We start from the raw sequence: 17,142 nt of genomic DNA on the forward strand, positions 1-17,142 counted from the left end.
CGAATAAATCCTTGACAGTGACAAATGATACAATGAGACAGACCCAAACTAGTTATGAGAAGATGAAGAGAAAAGGTTCAGTAGGCCGGAGGACAAGAAGTAAAAACGTGATACAAGAGAAACCAGTATGGAAATGTCTCGATGCCGCCCAAACACACCTGTAAATGTAAGCAACAAGAAAAGGTACAGAGTGAAAATGATTTGGAAATCAAAAAAGCTGACAGAGGATTGAAAGAATGCTTTGTTTACTCCTGTCGGCTGCGTTTGGTGCCATGGGGATTCCATGATCCGTCGCCGACGCCTTGGTTCTGAGGGAAGAAGCCTGTGTTGAAGCCTTGGTTAGGTCCTTGGAAGCCACCTAGTCCAGTGTCAGATCCTATGATATATAAGGTCAAGTAGGAAGTTGAGATGGAACACTTACCTTGCATACCCATATTACCTCCCATTCCACCCATCATCGGATTCATGCCTCCAGACATTGGATTCATTCCCATGCCGCCCATAGGACCCATGTTAGGCATTCCCATCATATTAGGTGCGTTGCCCATGCCGCCTCCGCGACCACGCATTCCACCCGGGCCACCTCGCATGTTGCCGCCCATCATGCCTCCCCGACCGCCGAACCCATAATTCTGCATTCCCATTTGGTTCCCCTGAAATCCGCCACCGACCATGGGGTTCTGAAATCCGCCCATGGGGTTCTGGAAGTTGCGGTTGAAGCCGGGCATGTTTTGCATACCACCACGGTTGTTGTATCCTCCTCTGCCTCCACGAAAGCCTCCGCCGCCCATGTTGTTCATGCCAAAGTTTGTGTTTGGGGCTGGCGAGTTGTAGCCTCCGGTCATGGAGCGGTTGTTATCCTTTCGCATAGGGTTATCTTTTGGCAGAGTACGGAACGGGTTCGGCTGAGGATTTGCGTAGACGGCCGTGTATTTCCGTCCGCTTTGCCCAGTAGTGGACAATGAATCGATTTGGTGTTTAGTCGCCGACGCGGCGGGGAGCGAGGTAAACTCTAGGAATGCTTGCCTGTTGGTCGTAGCAAAGTAGTGTTAGTACAGTGTTGATTGTACAAAAGACGGTTTTCTGACTTACCCTTTGCTCTTTCCGTTCACCTTGTGTTCGCTAAATGTTACGTCCTTCAACTCGTCCTCACAGCCAGCATCGCGAACCCAGCCTCGAATGTCATCATCGGTGGTCCACCAGTGCAGCTCCGAGACGAGCAGGGCGGGGGAGGCGTCGGGATCGACCGGACGCTCGTCGAATTCCTTTCGTTTAACTCCCTGCTGAGGAGGGGTGTCCTTTTGCATTTGATGCTGGTTCGATGTATCTGTGTGAATTGCACTGTCACCATTCGTCGCGGTTGGGGTTTGCTCTTTGATTGTGTCGCTATGCGTGGAGGTGCTTCCGTTGTTTTGAGTGTTATCCGGAGCGTCTAGGATGAGGTCTGTGTCTTCCTGCTTCATGTCATCATCCTGTTTGTAGTCCCCTTGATCATTGGCGTTATAGCCACTACCATCCCCGTAGATGTCAATATCGAAGTTATCATCCTCAGTAGCCATCCTGTTTATGTAAAGTTCGAGGTCTCAAGACAAGAAATGATTGCTTGATTTTTGTGATCAATATACAGTTCTTGTTTTTTTTTTTCTTCTTCTTCTTCTCTTCTCTGTAGCTTCAGTTTCGGGAATCAATGCAAGTACATGTCTGCAAGTGTAGGCCATCAATTAGCAAGGCGTATGACATCCATTAGACGAACACAAAGGGCATAGAAATGGTGGCTAAGCGTGGGTATAAAGTAGTAACACCAGGGACTTTCGGAGTGTGCAAGTGCAAGGGGGGGAATAACATCAGACGGCGAAGACAAAGAACTGACACGAAAATACGTACAATCCGAAGCCTACACAGCTTCAACAGAGAACAAAGACTGAACCAGTAGTCCGAATATGGGATAGACCTGAGAGACAGAGTGCCGGATCTTCTCTCCTTTGTTTGCGGAGTCCAGATACAGGTAGAATGGGATGAGCAATGCGATCAATATGGAAGATGAGCAGGGTAAGTCCACCGAGCGAATGACCAGCTCGTCGGGTACCACGGAGAGCCCAGGAACAGGCCTGACGAAAGCTCTTCAGTGAGAGCACATGCGATGAAATGAAAAGACAGAAACAGGAAACTAGGCCGCCTGACGGGTGAGTTACTAAAACACCTCAGCGCTGGTGTAATTCCACGCAGATGGTATCCCCTGATCGATAACCACCTGTGCTCGGGTTGGGGAAAGCGTCTGAGAAGTGAGTGAGAAGAATTCGAGAGCGAGATTTTGAGAATGAATAACTCTTGCAAGTCGTGTCCTTGAGTAGACTATCGGGTGGAGCGCGGCGCGAGAAGGGACGATGAGCTCCGATCAGAGGCAGCTTCAAGCCTTCAGTCAAGCACCTGAAACCCCCGGATCGGCAGAACAACATTCCGAGCCCTCCCACGCCGCTCATTCCTGTTTGGGATATACTACCTTAGTTCCCAGCTCCAAGGCCCATATTTATTGTCTACTGCTATTGATATCGAGCAATCACAAATTTGGGTCGAGTCTATCTGCTTGGTTTTATTGACTCCCCGTATGTACGCGTCTATATATGCATGATTGAATCATGATTGGATCTCAATTCTCAAAGACCTGCCTCCCATTCATCCCAGGCCATCTCGTTCTCCCAATTCTGTTCGCGTTCAGCTTGCCTCATCAGCTCCGGAACCGGTTTCAGCTGCGGGTCAAAGCTATCTCCTATGTACGGGTTATCGCCTTCATCGCGCGAGGAGTTGTTGTTCCAAGCATGCAACGTGCATGTGCCTGTTGAATAGCCCCAACCATTCCATGATGTGGCTTGGAAAGTCAGACAGCTTCTCACAGAATAGACCAGGCACAACTTACCAGCCAGGACCGGGGCATTGGGATGCCAGCTCGCATCACGTACACAAGTCTTCCACTGGTTGTCACCAAGTCTGGCGCCGTGACGTTTATGGGGCCGTGAGTGATTCGTCGCTTTCTGAACATCGATCGTTCCCGCCAAAGTCGCATCAATATTATACACATATATTTTTCCGTCCTCACTGCCACTGTAAACATATCGAGAGTCTGTGCTGCCGGGCGGAGAAAAGTGGCATCTAATCAAGGTCCTGAGAACCCTGTGGCCTCGGAACGTGACGACGGAACAGTCGTGTGGATGCGGATAGTAGTACTCTCCTGGGAATGGGTCAAACCTATAATCGAAACCGGTGCCATAGCTGGTCGCATCGAGCGTGTCAAACTTGGCAGTGGACATCATTTTCCGCAAATCCCACAGCTTCATGGTCTGGTCCTTGCTGTTGGACAGGACATATCGACCATCACCCTTGCTGTCGACATATGTTAGCCCTTCGGTGTGGCCCACAAATACACCAGCTTCCCGCCTGTCGGCCATTGATCTCCTGTCCCAAACGCGAACAGTGCTGTCATCGGATCCAGAGTAGAGAATGTGAGGTGAAGATTTGTCGCCAAAGCAGACTGCATTCACGTCATCTTCGTGGTTCCGTATTCGAAGGACGGACTGCCTCGTTTCGAGATCGTACACAATCACGGAGTGGTCTCCAGTACCGGCAACAATCTCACGCCCATCCCCTGAGAATCGGACAGACCAAACCTGCAATTCAAAAGCTCAGAAGACACTCAAAAAGCGGGCATAGTTCAAGCTTACTGGGAACCCTGATCGTCCGAAAAAATCACGCCCTACTCTACCTTCAGGCGTAGAAGCTAGGTCCAGCACAGTTGGATCCGACGAATCCGCTGGGTCTGTCGATGCTAGACACACAAGATTGCGAAGCGAGCTATATGCCAGAAACTTATTATCTGGACTCAGAGTTGCGTCGGTAATTGTCCACGAGCCGAAAGGGTAGTCAACCGTCTTGTAGTATTTCCACTCAAACGGGTTTGAAGTGTCGTACATTCGCACTTTGAAGTCTTGAGCGCACGAGAAGAAGAAGTTGCCATCATCGGAGAATTGTCCAGAGTAACATTTTGCGTCGTAGTGTATAATTTTATCGGCGGTTGTACCGGGAATGAGGTCCTATACATACAGCAGTTGAGGATGGGAGTACCCTTGAGAACTGTTGACCAGCACTCACCTGTGCTATCGACCGAGTTTTATTGCTGCGCAGGCCATCGAGGCCTAACTCTCGCCACATTATCTTTTCTGCAAGCGATTTCTTGCGTTTCATCCGTTCATCGTTGTAGCTGGGATCCGAGCCAAATATCCCAGACCTCATCAACTTCATACCCTCATCGCTCGGCACCTTTGGGTATTGAGGAGGACCGGACCGTCGTCTTGGAACTCGCCCGCTTCCAAGATATCCATATACCGGTTCGTCTTCGTCATAATCGTCGTCGTCGAGAAATCGAGCACCGGGTGCACCCGGAGTGAATCCATTATAACTGAATATTTGCCGCAAGCCACCGGAAGCGAGTATATTCAATAGCTGTGCTGTAGAAACTGCTCGATGTCAGCAATACAGGTCACAAGGGGATCCTCGGGGAATGCGCCGTTTACTTCGAGTAGGCCTACCCCCTGTGTTGTCTCCACCGTTCGGGTCGTTTTCGTCCATCGAGAATTCAATATGTATGTTGCCTAGATGTAATTCAGAGTCTCAGGGCACAAAAAGTCAATACAAAGGAACTAAGATAGTAGACTTCGAGAAAATGCGGTTGTTCATACCAAAAGGACCGCCGGGTTCCTCGTCTCCGGGGTCAGGATATTCTTCCTCCTCAAATCTATCTTCGGAGACTTCGGATTCAGGTTCAAAGTCCATGTCATCATCATCGTCCTGCTCCTCTTCTTCCTCAAGCCATGCTCTTGCCGGGTGCCATGTACTCCCCGAGCCTTGTTGGTGCGAATCGTTCCGTCGGTCACCGCCAGAAGGAGCGGACGGGGGGGAACTCATGGTCAGCCGAACGTGTGAGGGGTACAAACGATGGATCGGAGGATTATAGGACGGCAGAAACCAACATATGTGAAGAGAGCGCGGTCTGCCTCGATTGGCCCGCATCCCTCACTGGATGCGAGACGCTTATCGATAGTTATCGTTGCGCCTTATGTCATCCATTTCGCCTCGGCTTTGTTGTCTTAACTCCTATCTCCGCTTGGGCCTTCAAGTCTGGGGATCCAATGTTGACATTTCTTCGCAAACTCGTATCGCCGCTGGCATCATTCTTCTATCAATACATAGGGTATCCGAAACTATTTCATCACATGTCATCAGAACGCAACAAAAAACAAAAGACACAAACGCCATCCAGGAACACTTCCAATGCACAGGTATCCGTATAACGCCCTTCAGGTCAACATCAATCCATCCCAGTCGCTGTCTGCCCAAGTACTCAGGTAGATGTGTGGATCAGTGAGTCCTAGGCAGAATGACAGGAAATACACCACATAAGTCACTCCCATCATCATCTTATCGCGAGTTGGGAGTAAAGCCCGCAGGGGAATCCCAAGCTCCCATCCGTCCCCCGCCTCAATATTGCCAGCCACAGGAGGTGATTTTGAGACCGCGGCGCGAAGGGCGAGTACACCTGCAATCACCCGAACGCGCACCCTCAAATGCGCTCGTCGCTTCGGCGAAGACTGACGGGCCATCTGGAGGTTTGCCTCTGAAGATTCATGGTCTTTCTCGCGAGCAAGGTAAAATAGCTGCTCCCCTGGGATCTCCAGCTGCTTACCCGATCCCATAGAGGCTTCCTGATACACTATTTCTGTGACTGCAGGTCAGCCTATGTTCCAAATAGGATGACCAGGCAAAGAGTATTGAAACTGTACACACCTTGAAACGAGGAAACAATGAACCTGTGAGGCTCTGGGAAAATCAGAGTCTCGTGGACATATTGGAGAAAGGACCCTTGGGATTGTGTGGTGTATAGATATCTCTCGAAATAGAGTCCAGGTGGGAAGTCTGTATCGGTTGGTGACTCTACTTCCTGAAGGGAAGCCGGATCCTCCTCGCTAGTTCCGGTACCTCGTTTGATGTTCGAGTCGTGGATCTGGAGAGAAAACACCATTTCACTAATCTCGGTGAACTCGATGTCGTCAGTCAAAGAGGCTGAGCATTTGGATACCACTTTGCGAGCTTTCGTGAACTCCGCATTGCTGAACGTAATGGGGTTCTTGCCCCCGTCCTGCCGAGTGATGCCCCAAGGAAAGCTGCAGCCAGGCATACCTGACAGACGAATACCAGCGGCATTACTGCCAGTGTGTGCTTTTTCGCAACTTCTGTCTGCGCACTGATGACATTTGATCGGAGCCGCAACGAACTGAGCACATCTGGAACACCCAGAAATGGTATGCTTGCAAGATCCGCAGACACTTTCTCCATCGTCGGTTTCTTTTACTGGCGAGTCGTCACGATCTTGGTCCAGCTCAGCTCTAGGCGATATGTTCCCGAGCTTTTTGGAAGCTTCTGTCGGTCGTGCAGTTTCAGGAGCAGTATCAGTGCTCATATGACGTCTCTCCTGCCCTTTTCGAATGCTCAGAGGTCTGGGACGAAAGGTCAAAGCTGGTACAGAGGAGCCCTCGGGTTCGGGAGATTGGGGGGAGTTCAGGAGGTCGGCGGGTGTACTCGAGCTGTCAGCGGTATTGCAGGCATATCCCCAGTGAGAACCGTCTCCACAGCCCATACCTCCGTTTCCACTACCACCGTTGCCGCCATGATAATCAGGCTGGATGTTGCCGAATGAACTCCCAAAGTCACCGTTATTCGGCGACGGTTGGAACTGGTGACCACCGCGTCCGTTGTTTCGGTCTCCGTTGCCGTGCCCTCCACCACCGCGGCCTTGGGCTTGATCCTCCTCCTCTTCGGGTATCTCACAATGCTGACAAAAGTGCTTCCAGAACTCTTCCCATGAAGCTATGGCCGCCCTACATGTTGACAAGGGGCATTCGCTTGGCACCCGCTGTGTCTGGATATAAGCGTCGGCGTTAGAGATTCGCTTCCCGTGTTTATTCGCCATATGGCCATAGAACTTGTCCCTCCTATACTGCCATGCCTCCGGTGCGGCTGGTTTAGGGCAAAATCCACAGTGGAATTCGATTTCAGGAAAGTGCACCAGGAGGTGCCTTTTAACCGTGCCCCTGCTTTTGTACGTCTGCGTGGAACCACAAACAATACATCGGTGCTTCTTTGTCTGGGAGTCTTGTCTTTTCAGAGCTGACTCCTGTCCCACATCAGGTTGGGTCAGTTTCCGAAGTATGGACGCCCCTTCATCGAACAGTCGAAGCAGCTGCTGATCTAACCCGCTAGAAACCAGGATGGTATCATGGAAAGGGGAGGTATCCTCGAGGATTTTATTCAGTCGAGCCCGCAGATCCTGGGACGGGATACTGGCACCAAAACTGGTATTGAAAGGAAACGAGTTGTGTGGAATATCCGATCGGGCTTGCCCCAGGATCTCGGGCTGGTGGTATGGACTCTGACTGTCAAGAGACGCTAGTCCACTGACGGCACTCATTGTCGACATATGGGAGTTCTCTCGGGTCATTGCCGAAGGCTTGGATGAGCGTCAGTTTATAAAATCACGGTGCATGTCAATGAGAACTTACGACACGCAAGCTGCTCATCCCCGGGCCTACCGAGAGAAATTCGGAGAAGTGTTGGGGCTGCGGAAACTGCCCTGGGTGTTGGTATGGCAGAGGTCGCTGCTGTTGCTGAGGGTCGCCGTTGAGATATGGCCATGGGCTCCATATCCCAGCGCCGTCATCGATCTCCGAAGCCAAAGGAAAATTTTCGTCATTGGCATTCCTTTGAGCTGACCCCGGGGGAAAGGGGAAATCCATGATGGCGAGTCGGCGAGAGGGTAGAGCTGGCTACCCTATTCAAGGCCTCACTAGACGGTAAGTGATGAAGACAGTGGTTGACAGTCGAGGGAGGGGCCAGGCGTTGGAGGCTTTGGATAAAATAGAAAAGTCTGCCTATCGCGCGAGGCTGTGCTGAATAAGGGTTGCGTTGTTGAGCAGAATCGCCGGAGAAGTGGTGATTAGAATGAGAAAATCCGGCTGAGAGGCGGCCTCGCGGTGAGCCTCTATATATATTGAAGTATATTTACACGCGAATTCTATCAGCCCTTTGCAGGCGTGAAGTGAAGGAACCAAGTGTATGTATGATGCACCAAGCAAATTAAAACAAGTAATGGACAAGGGCAAAGGGGACACGAGGGAAAGGGAGAGGGCAAAGGCGAGGGGGGAGATGGGATGGTGATTTATTGAGACCTTATTCCTAAAGTACCTAGTAAAACAAACCAACGACTGCAGTCTGGTGGCAGTGCAAAATACGTCTGGAGGCCATCCACTGATGATACATGAGGGTGAAGAGCTCACAGCCTTTTTTGCCCTCACCCAACCACTAGAGCAGAGCCCCTGGAATAATGAGCAATTTGAAAGCGCAGCAGGAGAAATATACATCCAGCTAGTTTAGTCAAGAGCTAGGAACATTCAGTGAGGCGAGTAGGGTATTATTCCATAGTTCCGCCGGCTGGCCACCTCTCCTATCCGAATGTGCATATTCCCTCCCAGTTACTTTCCTCTCATCATCATCCTCCAACTTGTGTTTACTGGCCGTGGTTTGTGGAGCCTAACGCGAGGCTCTTGCCCGGTGCGGTGACAAATCTTTTCTGACCTCGGTCGTTAGGCATCGCCATCAACGACTTGAGAATGGGAGTTGTTCGCGAAGGTACCTGATAATATCTATCTTTCGATACCGACCCTAATAAGCCCAATTTGTCCCTCGGTAAACGAAAGGAACAAGTCACGATCAGCAGTGATGACTGCCGAGATACAGACTGACCTCAATCCTGAAGTTTAATACAGGTATTTACTTAGCAATAATCACTTGGTGGCCCTTGAAGCTTTACTTGCTGTCGACCCTTCTCGGGCCCCGCTGAATGTTCGTTGGCAAGCGTTGGAGCGATAACCCCCTACCGTACGTCATTCGAGCGCGGGGAATCCGCTTCCCCCGCTTCAATCGGAAAAGAAACGCGACATAATCAAAGTACCAGGAAGAAAGTGGAAACTGCTCAAGGTACCACGACGAGGCGACGCCACTAAATTGGTTGTGGTACCATATAAGATGCATTCCCGACCAACTTCGAGTCAAGCCAATGAGATCCAGTGTAGGAAGAAGGAAAGGCAGATCGAGCTAAGCATGGCGCAGTGAGTGTGATTGACCTCGCAGGAGGGAGTCCAGAACTCACCTTTCATGCCAGCCTCACCTCAGTTTTGATAGGTATCAAGTCTTGAGTTTTCAAATGGGTTGGGAAACAATTGAAGCAATGAAGATCCTCAACTCTACAAGGGCCGAGACTTTCTCTTCCTCAATCTCTTCCTTCCCATACTAGTCGGCGTTCTCCGCGAGTCATCTCGTTATGAACTGTTCACCGCTGCTCGAGTCGAGGAACTGCATTCCGCGCCGTTTGTTCAATTTGGACGAGGCTCCTTGCCCCATTATCTACCACAGGGCGTCGCACTAACCTCGAAGGAATCTGCCTCGGGCAACTTTGAAGGAAACAAGGCTGGGGACAATGTAACGGGTTGAGTTTGTGAGTTGGCATTATGTCGATGAAAAACATGTAGGTGTTGGTCGTGTTTGCGAGGGAGATTTGAGGCTCTTCATGCTTGGCTAGTGATGTCACACTTGTGGTTTGTTGATTCGGAGAACTGCACCGCCACGAGCAAAGACAGTCTCAGAGACACTCGCAGACCAATTCCCGGAAATATCCGGAACGCAAGGAACAGCAATGTATAGGAAGCTGAGTTGCGCCAGTTGCCCTGACGTTGGGTGAACGGCCCATGTACCCCCACGAATTGAACTGTTGTTCGTGTGCTATCTCCGTCAGGGGTGGAGAAGGGTCGCAGATCGGACTACCAAACTTTGTGCGCAATGAAGAAGTAAAAAAACTGATAGATACCTCCGAATCTCTGAACTATTTCTCTTTCTTTCATCATTCCTGCCCAATGTCGGCCAGAGGTAAGAGATACCTTTCGCCCGACTAAGCCTCCGCCACCGTTCCTCTGCATTGCTGGGGGATATAGAGCCGATTGATTGTACGGAATTGGAAGGTCCTACGGATTGGAGAGGGTAAGTAGTACAGGATGGAGTCTTGCGAGGCGGAGCAGATAGCTTGGGTTTTGAGGGGTGAAGCTCTTTTACGATAAGACCAGCACTGTCAGGGCGACCGCTTGGCCGCATATGTACGCCTGTGGCCTCTTGGATCTCGTATCCGTGCGATGCCACAACGACTGATACACAAGCCCTCTCAAAGATACCGAGGTCGGAGCGCAACCGGCCCGGCGAAGAGGCTCTGGTCATCGCACCCGACGGCTCTGTAGTCGAGCTGAAGCAAGACCGGCAAAAAACAACCTCCTGAAATTCCAAGCAAACCACACATACCGAGCAAACGAGAACATTTTTGAATATCTTTTTCATTTAGGGGGAATCTATGCACAGGATAGAGATGTGCCAGTTTCGAGAACCCTTCAAATTTTTTCTCGTCACAAATGCAAACTCCACACTTGGATGTGTAAACCCAGAAAACACCAAACAACCCGCTTCGGCCATTCCGTTTCGTCTAGATTTGGGTGTCGTAAGGAAGAGGAGTGATGGTCTCAGGAGCGGCACCTTCGACGACGTGACCCTCGCGGGGCTGGGCGGGCTGGCGCTTCAGGTGCAGGTGGATGCCCTGCTCCTTAGCCTGGCGCTTCTTCTGGGCGTTCTCCTTGACACGCTTGATGAAGTCCTCACGGGAGCGGGAGTGCTTGACGTGCTCGACGCGGACGTTGATGCGCTTCTCGAGGTAGCGGTTGCCGACGACCTTGTAGAGGAGAACACCGACGGAGGACTTGGTGACGTTGTAGACGACGCCGGTCTTACCGTTGTAGACCTTGTAGGGCATACTATTTCAATTTCTCAGCAAATGAGGCTCCAATTGTGATCCATCCATCCCGGACTCGTCGCGGTTGCAGATGGCTTTCGGAATATAAGAATGTTGACTGACCCCTTCTGGACGGCACCGTTGACCTTGATATCCACGATATCACCAACCCTATAATTATCATCAGCTTTTTCCTGCCCCAAATATCATGCGTTTCGACGCTCGCGGAGGAAATTGGCGTACCGGTAGGTCTTCAGGTAGGTCGACAGGTGAATCGCACCCTTCTGGCGGAAGTTGCGAGAGAAGGCATACTGAAATCATTGTCAGCGACCGTACGAAATGCATCTTCTATCGCCATCATCGACAACATACCCGGGTGCCGGATCGGAGACCGTGGGAGTGACCCATTTTGACGGATTTGCTGGTGTTGGAGTTGAAATTGTCGACAACGAAAGGAAGTCGTCTCGATCTGCCGCTGGTATCGACTTTTCGCCCGTTCGGATCCTCAGTGCGGCCGCTCTCCGCTCTGAGCCCTAGCCCTATCCGCTATTCCGCTCTGAGTACTAGCGCGCCTTGGCGGGCCACTGGCTCGGCTATCTTCAAAAGTCCTTCTCCTCTTGTCGAACTTGGTGAAATCGTTCAGCTGAGTATTCGACAACCTTTGCGACAGCCCCCATACAGCAGCCATGGCCCCCGTCCCGTGAGTATACAGCAATTGACAGTCAGTTCATGTGCGAATGAGTCTAATTGTCGGTTTCCCAATGCAGTCGCGTCTACTCCAAGACCTACAAGGTCCCTCGTCGTCGTAAGTTGTCCTCGAGAAAAAAGAAATCGATAATCGGATATATGGATTAACATTTGCGCAGCTTTCGAGTCGGCTCGTCTGTTAGTACTCTCCGGCCACTGATCAGAAGCGTGCTTCTGTTTATGTCGTGTGTTCTGGTTCCTAATGCGGTCTTTCTAGTGACTCGGAACTGAAGATTGTCGGCGAGTACGGCCTGCGCAACAAGCGTGAGGTGTGGCGTGTCCAGCTTACTCTGTCCAAGATCCGTCGTGCTGCTCGGTATGCGCCCATTGAAGTTGATTTCTAGAGAAAGGGCTGGAACATGGACTAATCCGACATGACTGTTAGTGAGCTGCTCACCCTCGACGAGAAGGACCCCAAGCGTCTGTTCGAAGGTAACGCTTTGATTCGCCGTCTGGTCCGCATTGGTGTGCTCGATGAGTCCCGCATGAAGCTCGATTACGTCCTGGCCCTCCGTGTCGAGGATTTCCTTGAGCGCCGTCTCCAGACCTGCGTCTACAAGCTTGGCCTCGCCAAGTCTATCCACCACGCCCGTGTCCTGATCAAGCAGCGCCACATCCGGTATGCAATCCTTCCCTGGAGTCTTCTCGACCTGTGAGTACTGACAGTTCGTACAGTGTCGGCAAGCAGATCGTCAACGTCCCCTCCTACATGGTCCGCCTCGACTCCCAGAAGCACATCGACTTCGCTCTCACCTCTCCCTTCGGTGGTGGCCGTCCCGGCCGTGTCCAGCGCAAGAAGGCTGCTGCTGCTGCTGGCGGTGCTGGTGATGAGGGTGAGGAGGAAGAGGAGTAGATTATTAAAAATAGGAGTATGGACGGGTTTCGTTATGGAAATTTTATCCACGGGGCTTCGATGTCAAGGCATCGCGTATAATGTCGTACGACCTTGCAAACGGATGAATTTACTTAAAAAATTACTATACCATAGGTAGCCTACGGCTCAGTTTCGAAACCCGATTTCCCGTTAGATCATCATCCAGCAGAATTTGTAAACGTATCTATACTCTGTACACCCAGATCAAATACCGCAACGCCGCCCATAAGTTCATCAGTCATGCTATCAAGGTCCGCTGGCTATCCTTCCACTCCCACTAGCTTCTGGAGGGCTTCTTCCGCGCTCCTATACCACCTCCCTGCTTCTTCGAGTCCGTCACTTTCTCCCTCCTGCTTCTTCCTTTGAGCCTCCCTGGCTTGCACTATAGCCTCGGACTTTCGCCGTTCGAGTATACTTAATTCCCGCTCCACGGCCTCGGCCTCTCTCGTCTTGCGAGGCAGGGTATTCTGGGCAGCAGCGATTTGCCGGTTAAGCGCCGCGAGTTCGGCCTCGCGTTCAGCTAGGAGGGACAGGGTCGCTGGGAGAGGCAGATTTTGCGATGATGATTTGTCCGAATTGGCGATCTGTGTTGCCCGTAATGCGCCAATAGTAGACTCGAGGTTCTCGATGGATTCGGGAAGAGTTGCGAGTTGTGTCATCTGCAGCTGAATGTTCTTATATCCTAGTAGGTGGAGCCCATTAGCGACCATCTGCACACCTTGAACAACTATAGTCGAACTCACGCGCCGCAAGGTCTCTGCCGGTCTTCTCCATCTCCTCTATCATCAGCCGTACCTCCTCTTTACGCGCCTTGAGTTCGGCCTTTATCTCGGCAAGCTGCGTCTCCAACTCCACGTTCTCATTGTGGCCGACAACGAGTGGCGGATCGCCAACGATAGCACGTAAGAATTTCTCCTTAGTTACTTGTTCAACGTAAGAAAAGCGCAGTTTCGAAAATAGTTCCTAGAAAGCGGCGTCAGATCCATGGAATATTTGCCATTGCCAGCGGGGTTTGCACCTTGTAGTGTGTCAAGTCTGCTTCTAGCGATGCTGGCGTTGGATTGTCAAGAGCACACACGTCTGAATTGCGCTTCGACGGTGAGGGGTCCGAGGAGTCTGCGTCTGGAGAGAAAATCGGTTCGCTGATTCGGACGATGGAAAGTTGAGACTTGAGTTCTCCTTGTTCTTGGTCCAGCTGTTGAAGTAGTTGGCGCGTTTGTGTGGCATCAATTCCGATGATCTCTTCCTCCATAATGGCCGATATGTAAGTCTTGTCCTTTGACACGAAGATAGGGTTGAGTATTGAACTGAAACTCTTGCACTGCAGCTGGGGAAATTGACAGTCAACTCCACCCGGCGACAAGATATGCAAGTAAACAAACTGATTGCGGGCTGTGGGCTGATAGCCGGGCGGTGAGTGGCTCCGTCACCAAAAAGTCTCCAGAGTCCAGACTTTAATGTTCTCCACAAACTCTCGCTTTGTTCTTTAATTATCTACCTGCTACAGTTCCCACCTTGCATCCGGGGTGATGTAGTAAAAGGTCACAGATTGGACATCGTCTCCTCCCGTATCCCGATCCTACTCGGCCTCTGTTCTTGATCATGCCTCCAGGACTAGGAAAGGCAATAGGCGACCCAGCCAACGATGACTACGTCGCGCAAGTACTGGCAGATGAGGCTCGGAGTAGCTCTCTACAGTACCCTTCTCTCGGCACGGAGGCTTATATGGCTAGGAGGTGCAAAGATTGCCCCAAAGACAACATGCCTGAAGCTAATAATCTTTCGCCACAGGCCTACAGGCTCCGCGCCCAAACCGAATACGCGATTCCTTCGTCACATAATCAAGGAGACAGACAATCACAATACAGCGCTGAAAAGGAAGGAAGAACGGGAAGCTAGGGAGCGCATGCGACAGCTCCGAGCGCAGGCTCCTACTAGTGAGCGCCATCGGCACCATACCCACGGATCTGACGACCGGGATTCACGGCGAGATATGAGACGAGATGATCGACATAGACACCGGTCTCATCGGGAGAGACGGCGAAGCCGGTCAATATCTTCGGATAGGGACCAAGCACGTTCATCTAGGCGGAGACATGAAACCCGCGAACGGGATGGTGACCGAGACAGACGATCCCGAAAAAGTCACAGGCACCGGTCTTACACACGGTCACGGAGTCGCTCTCCACGTGGGCGGGATTCGAAATATCGAAATCCCGACCGCGACCGCTCTCACCGACATCGCTCCAGTCGACGCTCCCGGTCGCCAGAATCGAGTGAGAGGCGCAAAGAAAGGAGATCTGCACAGGTGAAAAACAGTCTGTCACCGGTACCGAACAGTCAGACTGAGGCGCCGGGCGATGATTCGGATCCATTGGAGGATCTTGTCGGCCCTCTACCAAAGGAGGAAGCACCCATTCGTTCTCGCGGGCGTGGCGCATACAAACCCAACATCAGCAACATCGACGCTCATTTCGCTCCCAACTACGATCCGACGCTTGATGTGCAACCGGAGGACGACGATTTACAACCCGGCAATAAACCAACCCGTCGACCTGTGGCGGGTCTCATGACTGGGGATGATGATTGGGAACTTGCACTAGAAGCATTACGTGACCGAGCTCGGTGGAAGCAGAATGGCGAAGAAAGGCTACGGGAAGCCGGCTTCAACACAAACATCATCGACCGTTGGAAAAGCAACGCCTCCACAGCAGCAGGTACTGATGAAGGGAGGATAAACAGCGTCAAATGGTCCACGAAGAGCGAAGGGCGCGAATGGGATCGCGGGAAATACATAGACGAGGACGGACATGTCGATGTCAAAGCCTCATGGTGAACAGTGCATTGAGCGAGGTTCTGTGAAACGCCGCGGATGAAGTTTACATACTAGTACTTTACACATGGAACCGGAGGAGGACGATGTCTATGAACTGTAGTAACGCCTCGCATCATCTCATATTAGCCAGCTTCATTCATGTATATTTTACTGCATCAAAGTTCTTCTGACAAATCGCACCTCGTGCTCAAATTCCGCACTTTTGTCATCCCGCGGAACGCTCGACTACCGGCCCACTTTCCGGTGTACAAATCCTTCGCTATATCTAATTAGATCTATAGCAGGACCTCATTTCCACCCTACAACTTCGTCAACCAGTGCCCATACTCCCTCGGGATGACAGACCAGTTTTCATACACTTATCCCTCCCCGTTGGAGGGCCACGAAAACCTGGAACCCCTTTCAGAGTAAGATCCCCAACCCAGTGATGGTGTCATCCGATTAGTGGATGGTGTAGATTACCCCTCGTTAGCAGTATCGCAGACATCTAACTTGAAGGTCATTGACGATAGGGAGAGAAATGACGATGGAAAATCATTGAAGAACCCCCAGCATGGGATTCTTAGTAAAGCATACGAGGAGTTTCCGGACCCGCTGTCCAAGGGTCGACGGGGTGGGTTCGATATACATATTTATCACTTCCAGGTACGTCAACTCTGTGGATTTCATGAACATGGTCCAGTACTGACTCTGCTTGCAGAATAACCCAGACCAACGAACGTTTGCAAGGGCGTTGTGGGAGCGAATCAGACGAGAATGTACTGTTTCCAGAAGCCACCGTCGCCGAAGATCCCAAGTACTCACAAACTCAAATACTAATTCATCTGCAGTCCCTGAACTCCGGATATATACTTTTTTCGACAGGCCCGTGGGTCCGCACCCCGTCGCTATGTTCGAGGTGAATCTCTTCACCCCAGCACAGTTCGGGGCCTTCGTACCGTGGCTCGTCATAAACCGAGGGCCTCTGAGTGCGCTGATTCATCCCAATACGGCCGAGGGGGCGGGACAGGAAGAGAGGAATCATACCCAGCGGGCAACATGGCTCGGAGAGCGGATTCCATTGGATTTGAGGGTCTTCAAGTTAATGAAGGAGAGGGAGAAGCGCGAGGAGGCCGAGGCGGAGAGGAGGAATGCGGGGGAGTAACCTGAACGGGAGCGTGAGAATCATTGATCATGAATACCACGGCAGGTTATAGGTACTCGAGTCTCGAGGCATAGTAGGGATAATCCGGCTACGCAAATAGTGAATGATTCGCTCAGATGACTTCGTGAATAGCAACCCCTCCATCTGGGCAGTTGATTCCATCACGGGACTCACCCTTGAAGAATAAGCAACTTTGTAGTGAACATATCTATTGGCTGGACGTAAATCATGCTTATTGACTCGACGACAGTCACCTTTCAGGAGCCAATAAGCTCTTAAGGAACATAATTCAAGCTCTGGTGAAATCCACGCCCACGAGCCACGAGTGCGCAACAAACGCTTTCGTTGGCTGCCAATCCCCACAGAACAAGCGCCATTCGGCCAACCCACAGGATGGTATGAGTGGTGGTTTAAGGTTGAAAGTTTGCATCTGGGCTGGCATTTGAAAGGTGATCACCGGCAGCTGAGAAGCGTTCTGCAACCCGAATGTAACTCTAGAGTCGCTGCTGGAGGCCCCTGGTGTTTTGATCTCCAGGTTTATATAACCGGGATGGGGTAGGCTGTAGTCCGGGAGGTTGAAATTGGAACTTGAAAATCTCACTTTGCTCGTT

At 51.3% G+C, this 17,142-nt stretch overlaps 8 protein-coding genes across 8 annotated transcripts; 3 read left to right on the forward strand and 5 right to left on the reverse strand.

Annotated features, from left to right (window-relative positions):
* Window positions 1–89: 89 nt before the first annotated feature.
* On the reverse strand, window positions 90–1,663 carry BJX68DRAFT_81893 (uncharacterized protein). The gene is made up of 2 exons (XM_071049809.1): window positions 1,093–1,663; window positions 90–1,026 (listed from the first exon to the last, which is right to left on the reverse strand). Exons 1-2 carry the CDS (start codon window positions 1,557–1,559, stop codon window positions 246–248), a joined length of 1,248 nt encoding a protein of 415 aa, XP_070904966.1. The 5' UTR covers window positions 1,560–1,663; the 3' UTR covers window positions 90–245.
* Window positions 1,664–2,465: 802 nt separating this feature from the next.
* On the reverse strand, window positions 2,466–5,064 carry BJX68DRAFT_224793 (WD40 repeat domain-containing protein; the record flags this gene model as incomplete). The annotated part of the gene is made up of 6 exons (XM_071038298.1): window positions 2,466–2,866; window positions 2,915–3,662; window positions 3,717–4,085; window positions 4,144–4,508; window positions 4,566–4,661; window positions 4,731–5,064. The coding sequence occupies 6 exons, from the start codon at window positions 5,059–5,061 to the stop codon at window positions 2,655–2,657; spliced, it is 2,121 nt and encodes a 706-aa protein (XP_070904967.1). The 3' UTR covers window positions 2,466–2,654.
* Window positions 5,065–5,175: 111 nt separating this feature from the next.
* On the reverse strand, window positions 5,176–8,204 carry BJX68DRAFT_224800 (putative C2H2 zinc finger domain protein). Its single transcript, XM_071038299.1, has 3 exons — window positions 7,608–8,204; window positions 5,747–7,555; window positions 5,176–5,696 (listed from the first exon to the last, which is right to left on the reverse strand). The coding sequence occupies exons 1-2, from the start codon at window positions 7,839–7,841 to the stop codon at window positions 5,786–5,788; spliced, it is 2,004 nt and encodes a 667-aa protein (XP_070904968.1). The 5' UTR covers window positions 7,842–8,204; the 3' UTR covers window positions 5,176–5,696; window positions 5,747–5,785.
* A 2,423-nt stretch (window positions 8,205–10,627) lies between these two features.
* BJX68DRAFT_251980 (60S ribosomal protein eL21) lies at window positions 10,628–11,338 on the reverse strand (the record flags this gene model as incomplete). The annotated part of the gene is made up of 4 exons (XM_071042479.1): window positions 10,628–10,952; window positions 11,054–11,101; window positions 11,174–11,241; window positions 11,303–11,338. 4 exons carry the CDS (start codon window positions 11,336–11,338, stop codon window positions 10,628–10,630), a joined length of 477 nt encoding a protein of 158 aa, XP_070904969.1.
* A 229-nt stretch (window positions 11,339–11,567) lies between these two features.
* BJX68DRAFT_224812 (40S ribosomal protein uS4) lies at window positions 11,568–12,715 on the forward strand. The gene is made up of 6 exons (XM_071038300.1): window positions 11,568–11,630; window positions 11,698–11,735; window positions 11,797–11,815; window positions 11,895–11,993; window positions 12,063–12,296; window positions 12,353–12,715. The coding sequence occupies exons 1-6, from the start codon at window positions 11,617–11,619 to the stop codon at window positions 12,528–12,530; spliced, it is 582 nt and encodes a 193-aa protein (XP_070904970.1). The 5' UTR covers window positions 11,568–11,616; the 3' UTR covers window positions 12,531–12,715.
* Window positions 12,716–13,942, reverse strand: BJX68DRAFT_224817 (uncharacterized protein). Its single transcript, XM_071038301.1, has 3 exons — window positions 13,570–13,942; window positions 13,295–13,514; window positions 12,716–13,233 (listed from the first exon to the last, which is right to left on the reverse strand). The coding sequence occupies exons 1-3, from the start codon at window positions 13,801–13,803 to the stop codon at window positions 12,812–12,814; spliced, it is 876 nt and encodes a 291-aa protein (XP_070904971.1). The 5' UTR covers window positions 13,804–13,942; the 3' UTR covers window positions 12,716–12,811.
* Window positions 13,943–14,027: 85 nt separating this feature from the next.
* Window positions 14,028–15,631, forward strand: BJX68DRAFT_224820 (uncharacterized protein). Its single transcript, XM_071038302.1, has 2 exons — window positions 14,028–14,287; window positions 14,343–15,631. The coding sequence occupies exons 1-2, from the start codon at window positions 14,154–14,156 to the stop codon at window positions 15,385–15,387; spliced, it is 1,179 nt and encodes a 392-aa protein (XP_070904972.1). The 5' UTR covers window positions 14,028–14,153; the 3' UTR covers window positions 15,388–15,631.
* BJX68DRAFT_224823 (uncharacterized protein) lies at window positions 15,632–17,062 on the forward strand. Its single transcript, XM_071038303.1, has 4 exons — window positions 15,632–15,794; window positions 15,900–16,032; window positions 16,088–16,145; window positions 16,218–17,062. Exons 1-4 carry the CDS (start codon window positions 15,724–15,726, stop codon window positions 16,529–16,531), a joined length of 576 nt encoding a protein of 191 aa, XP_070904973.1. The 5' UTR covers window positions 15,632–15,723; the 3' UTR covers window positions 16,532–17,062.
* The last annotated feature ends 80 nt before the right edge of the window (window positions 17,063–17,142 follow it).

This window comes from Aspergillus pseudodeflectus, assembly GCF_044049435.1.
Source record: "Aspergillus pseudodeflectus strain CBS 756.74 chromosome Unknown BJX68scaffold_2, whole genome shotgun sequence".
NCBI lineage: Eukaryota > Fungi > Ascomycota > Eurotiomycetes > Eurotiales > Aspergillaceae > Aspergillus > Aspergillus pseudodeflectus.

Excerpts from the sequence above, each read along its gene's own strand:
- BJX68DRAFT_224812 (XM_071038300.1), top strand. Across the intron at positions 11,994-12,062 it reads AAGATCCGTCGTGCTGCTCG|TGAGCTGCTCACCCTCGACG; the intron begins GTATGCGCCCAT and ends CATGACTGTTAG. Across the intron at positions 12,297-12,352 it reads ATCAAGCAGCGCCACATCCG|TGTCGGCAAGCAGATCGTCA; the intron begins GTATGCAATCCT and ends CAGTTCGTACAG.
- BJX68DRAFT_224820 (XM_071038302.1), top strand. The coding sequence starts at position 14,154 with ATGCCTCCAGGACTAGGAAAGGCAATAGGCGACCCAGCCAACGATGAC. Across the intron at positions 14,288-14,342 it reads GAGGCTTATATGGCTAGGAG|GCCTACAGGCTCCGCGCCCA; the intron begins GTGCAAAGATTG and ends CTTTCGCCACAG.
- BJX68DRAFT_224823 (XM_071038303.1), top strand. The coding sequence starts at position 15,724 with ATGACAGACCAGTTTTCATACACTTATCCCTCCCCGTTGGAGGGCCAC. Across the intron at positions 16,033-16,087 it reads TACATATTTATCACTTCCAG|AATAACCCAGACCAACGAAC; the intron begins GTACGTCAACTC and ends CTCTGCTTGCAG. Across the intron at positions 16,146-16,217 it reads GGAGCGAATCAGACGAGAAT|TCCCTGAACTCCGGATATAT; the intron begins GTACTGTTTCCA and ends ATTCATCTGCAG.
- BJX68DRAFT_81893 (XM_071049809.1), bottom strand. The coding sequence starts at position 1,559 with ATGGCTACTGAGGATGATAACTTCGATATTGACATCTACGGGGATGGT. Across the intron at positions 1,027-1,092 it reads GTGAACGGAAAGAGCAAAGG|GCAAGCATTCCTAGAGTTTA; the intron begins GTAAGTCAGAAA and ends TACGACCAACAG.
- BJX68DRAFT_224817 (XM_071038301.1), bottom strand. The coding sequence starts at position 13,803 with ATGGAGGAAGAGATCATCGGAATTGATGCCACACAAACGCGCCAACTA. Across the intron at positions 13,515-13,569 it reads CAGACTTGACACACTACAAG|GAACTATTTTCGAAACTGCG; the intron begins GTGCAAACCCCG and ends GCCGCTTTCTAG. Across the intron at positions 13,234-13,294 it reads CGGCAGAGACCTTGCGGCGC|GATATAAGAACATTCAGCTG; the intron begins GTGAGTTCGACT and ends TCCACCTACTAG.
- BJX68DRAFT_224800 (XM_071038299.1), bottom strand. The coding sequence starts at position 7,841 with ATGGATTTCCCCTTTCCCCCGGGGTCAGCTCAAAGGAATGCCAATGAC. Across the intron at positions 7,556-7,607 it reads GGATGAGCAGCTTGCGTGTC|CCTTCGGCAATGACCCGAGA; the intron begins GTAAGTTCTCAT and ends CGCTCATCCAAG.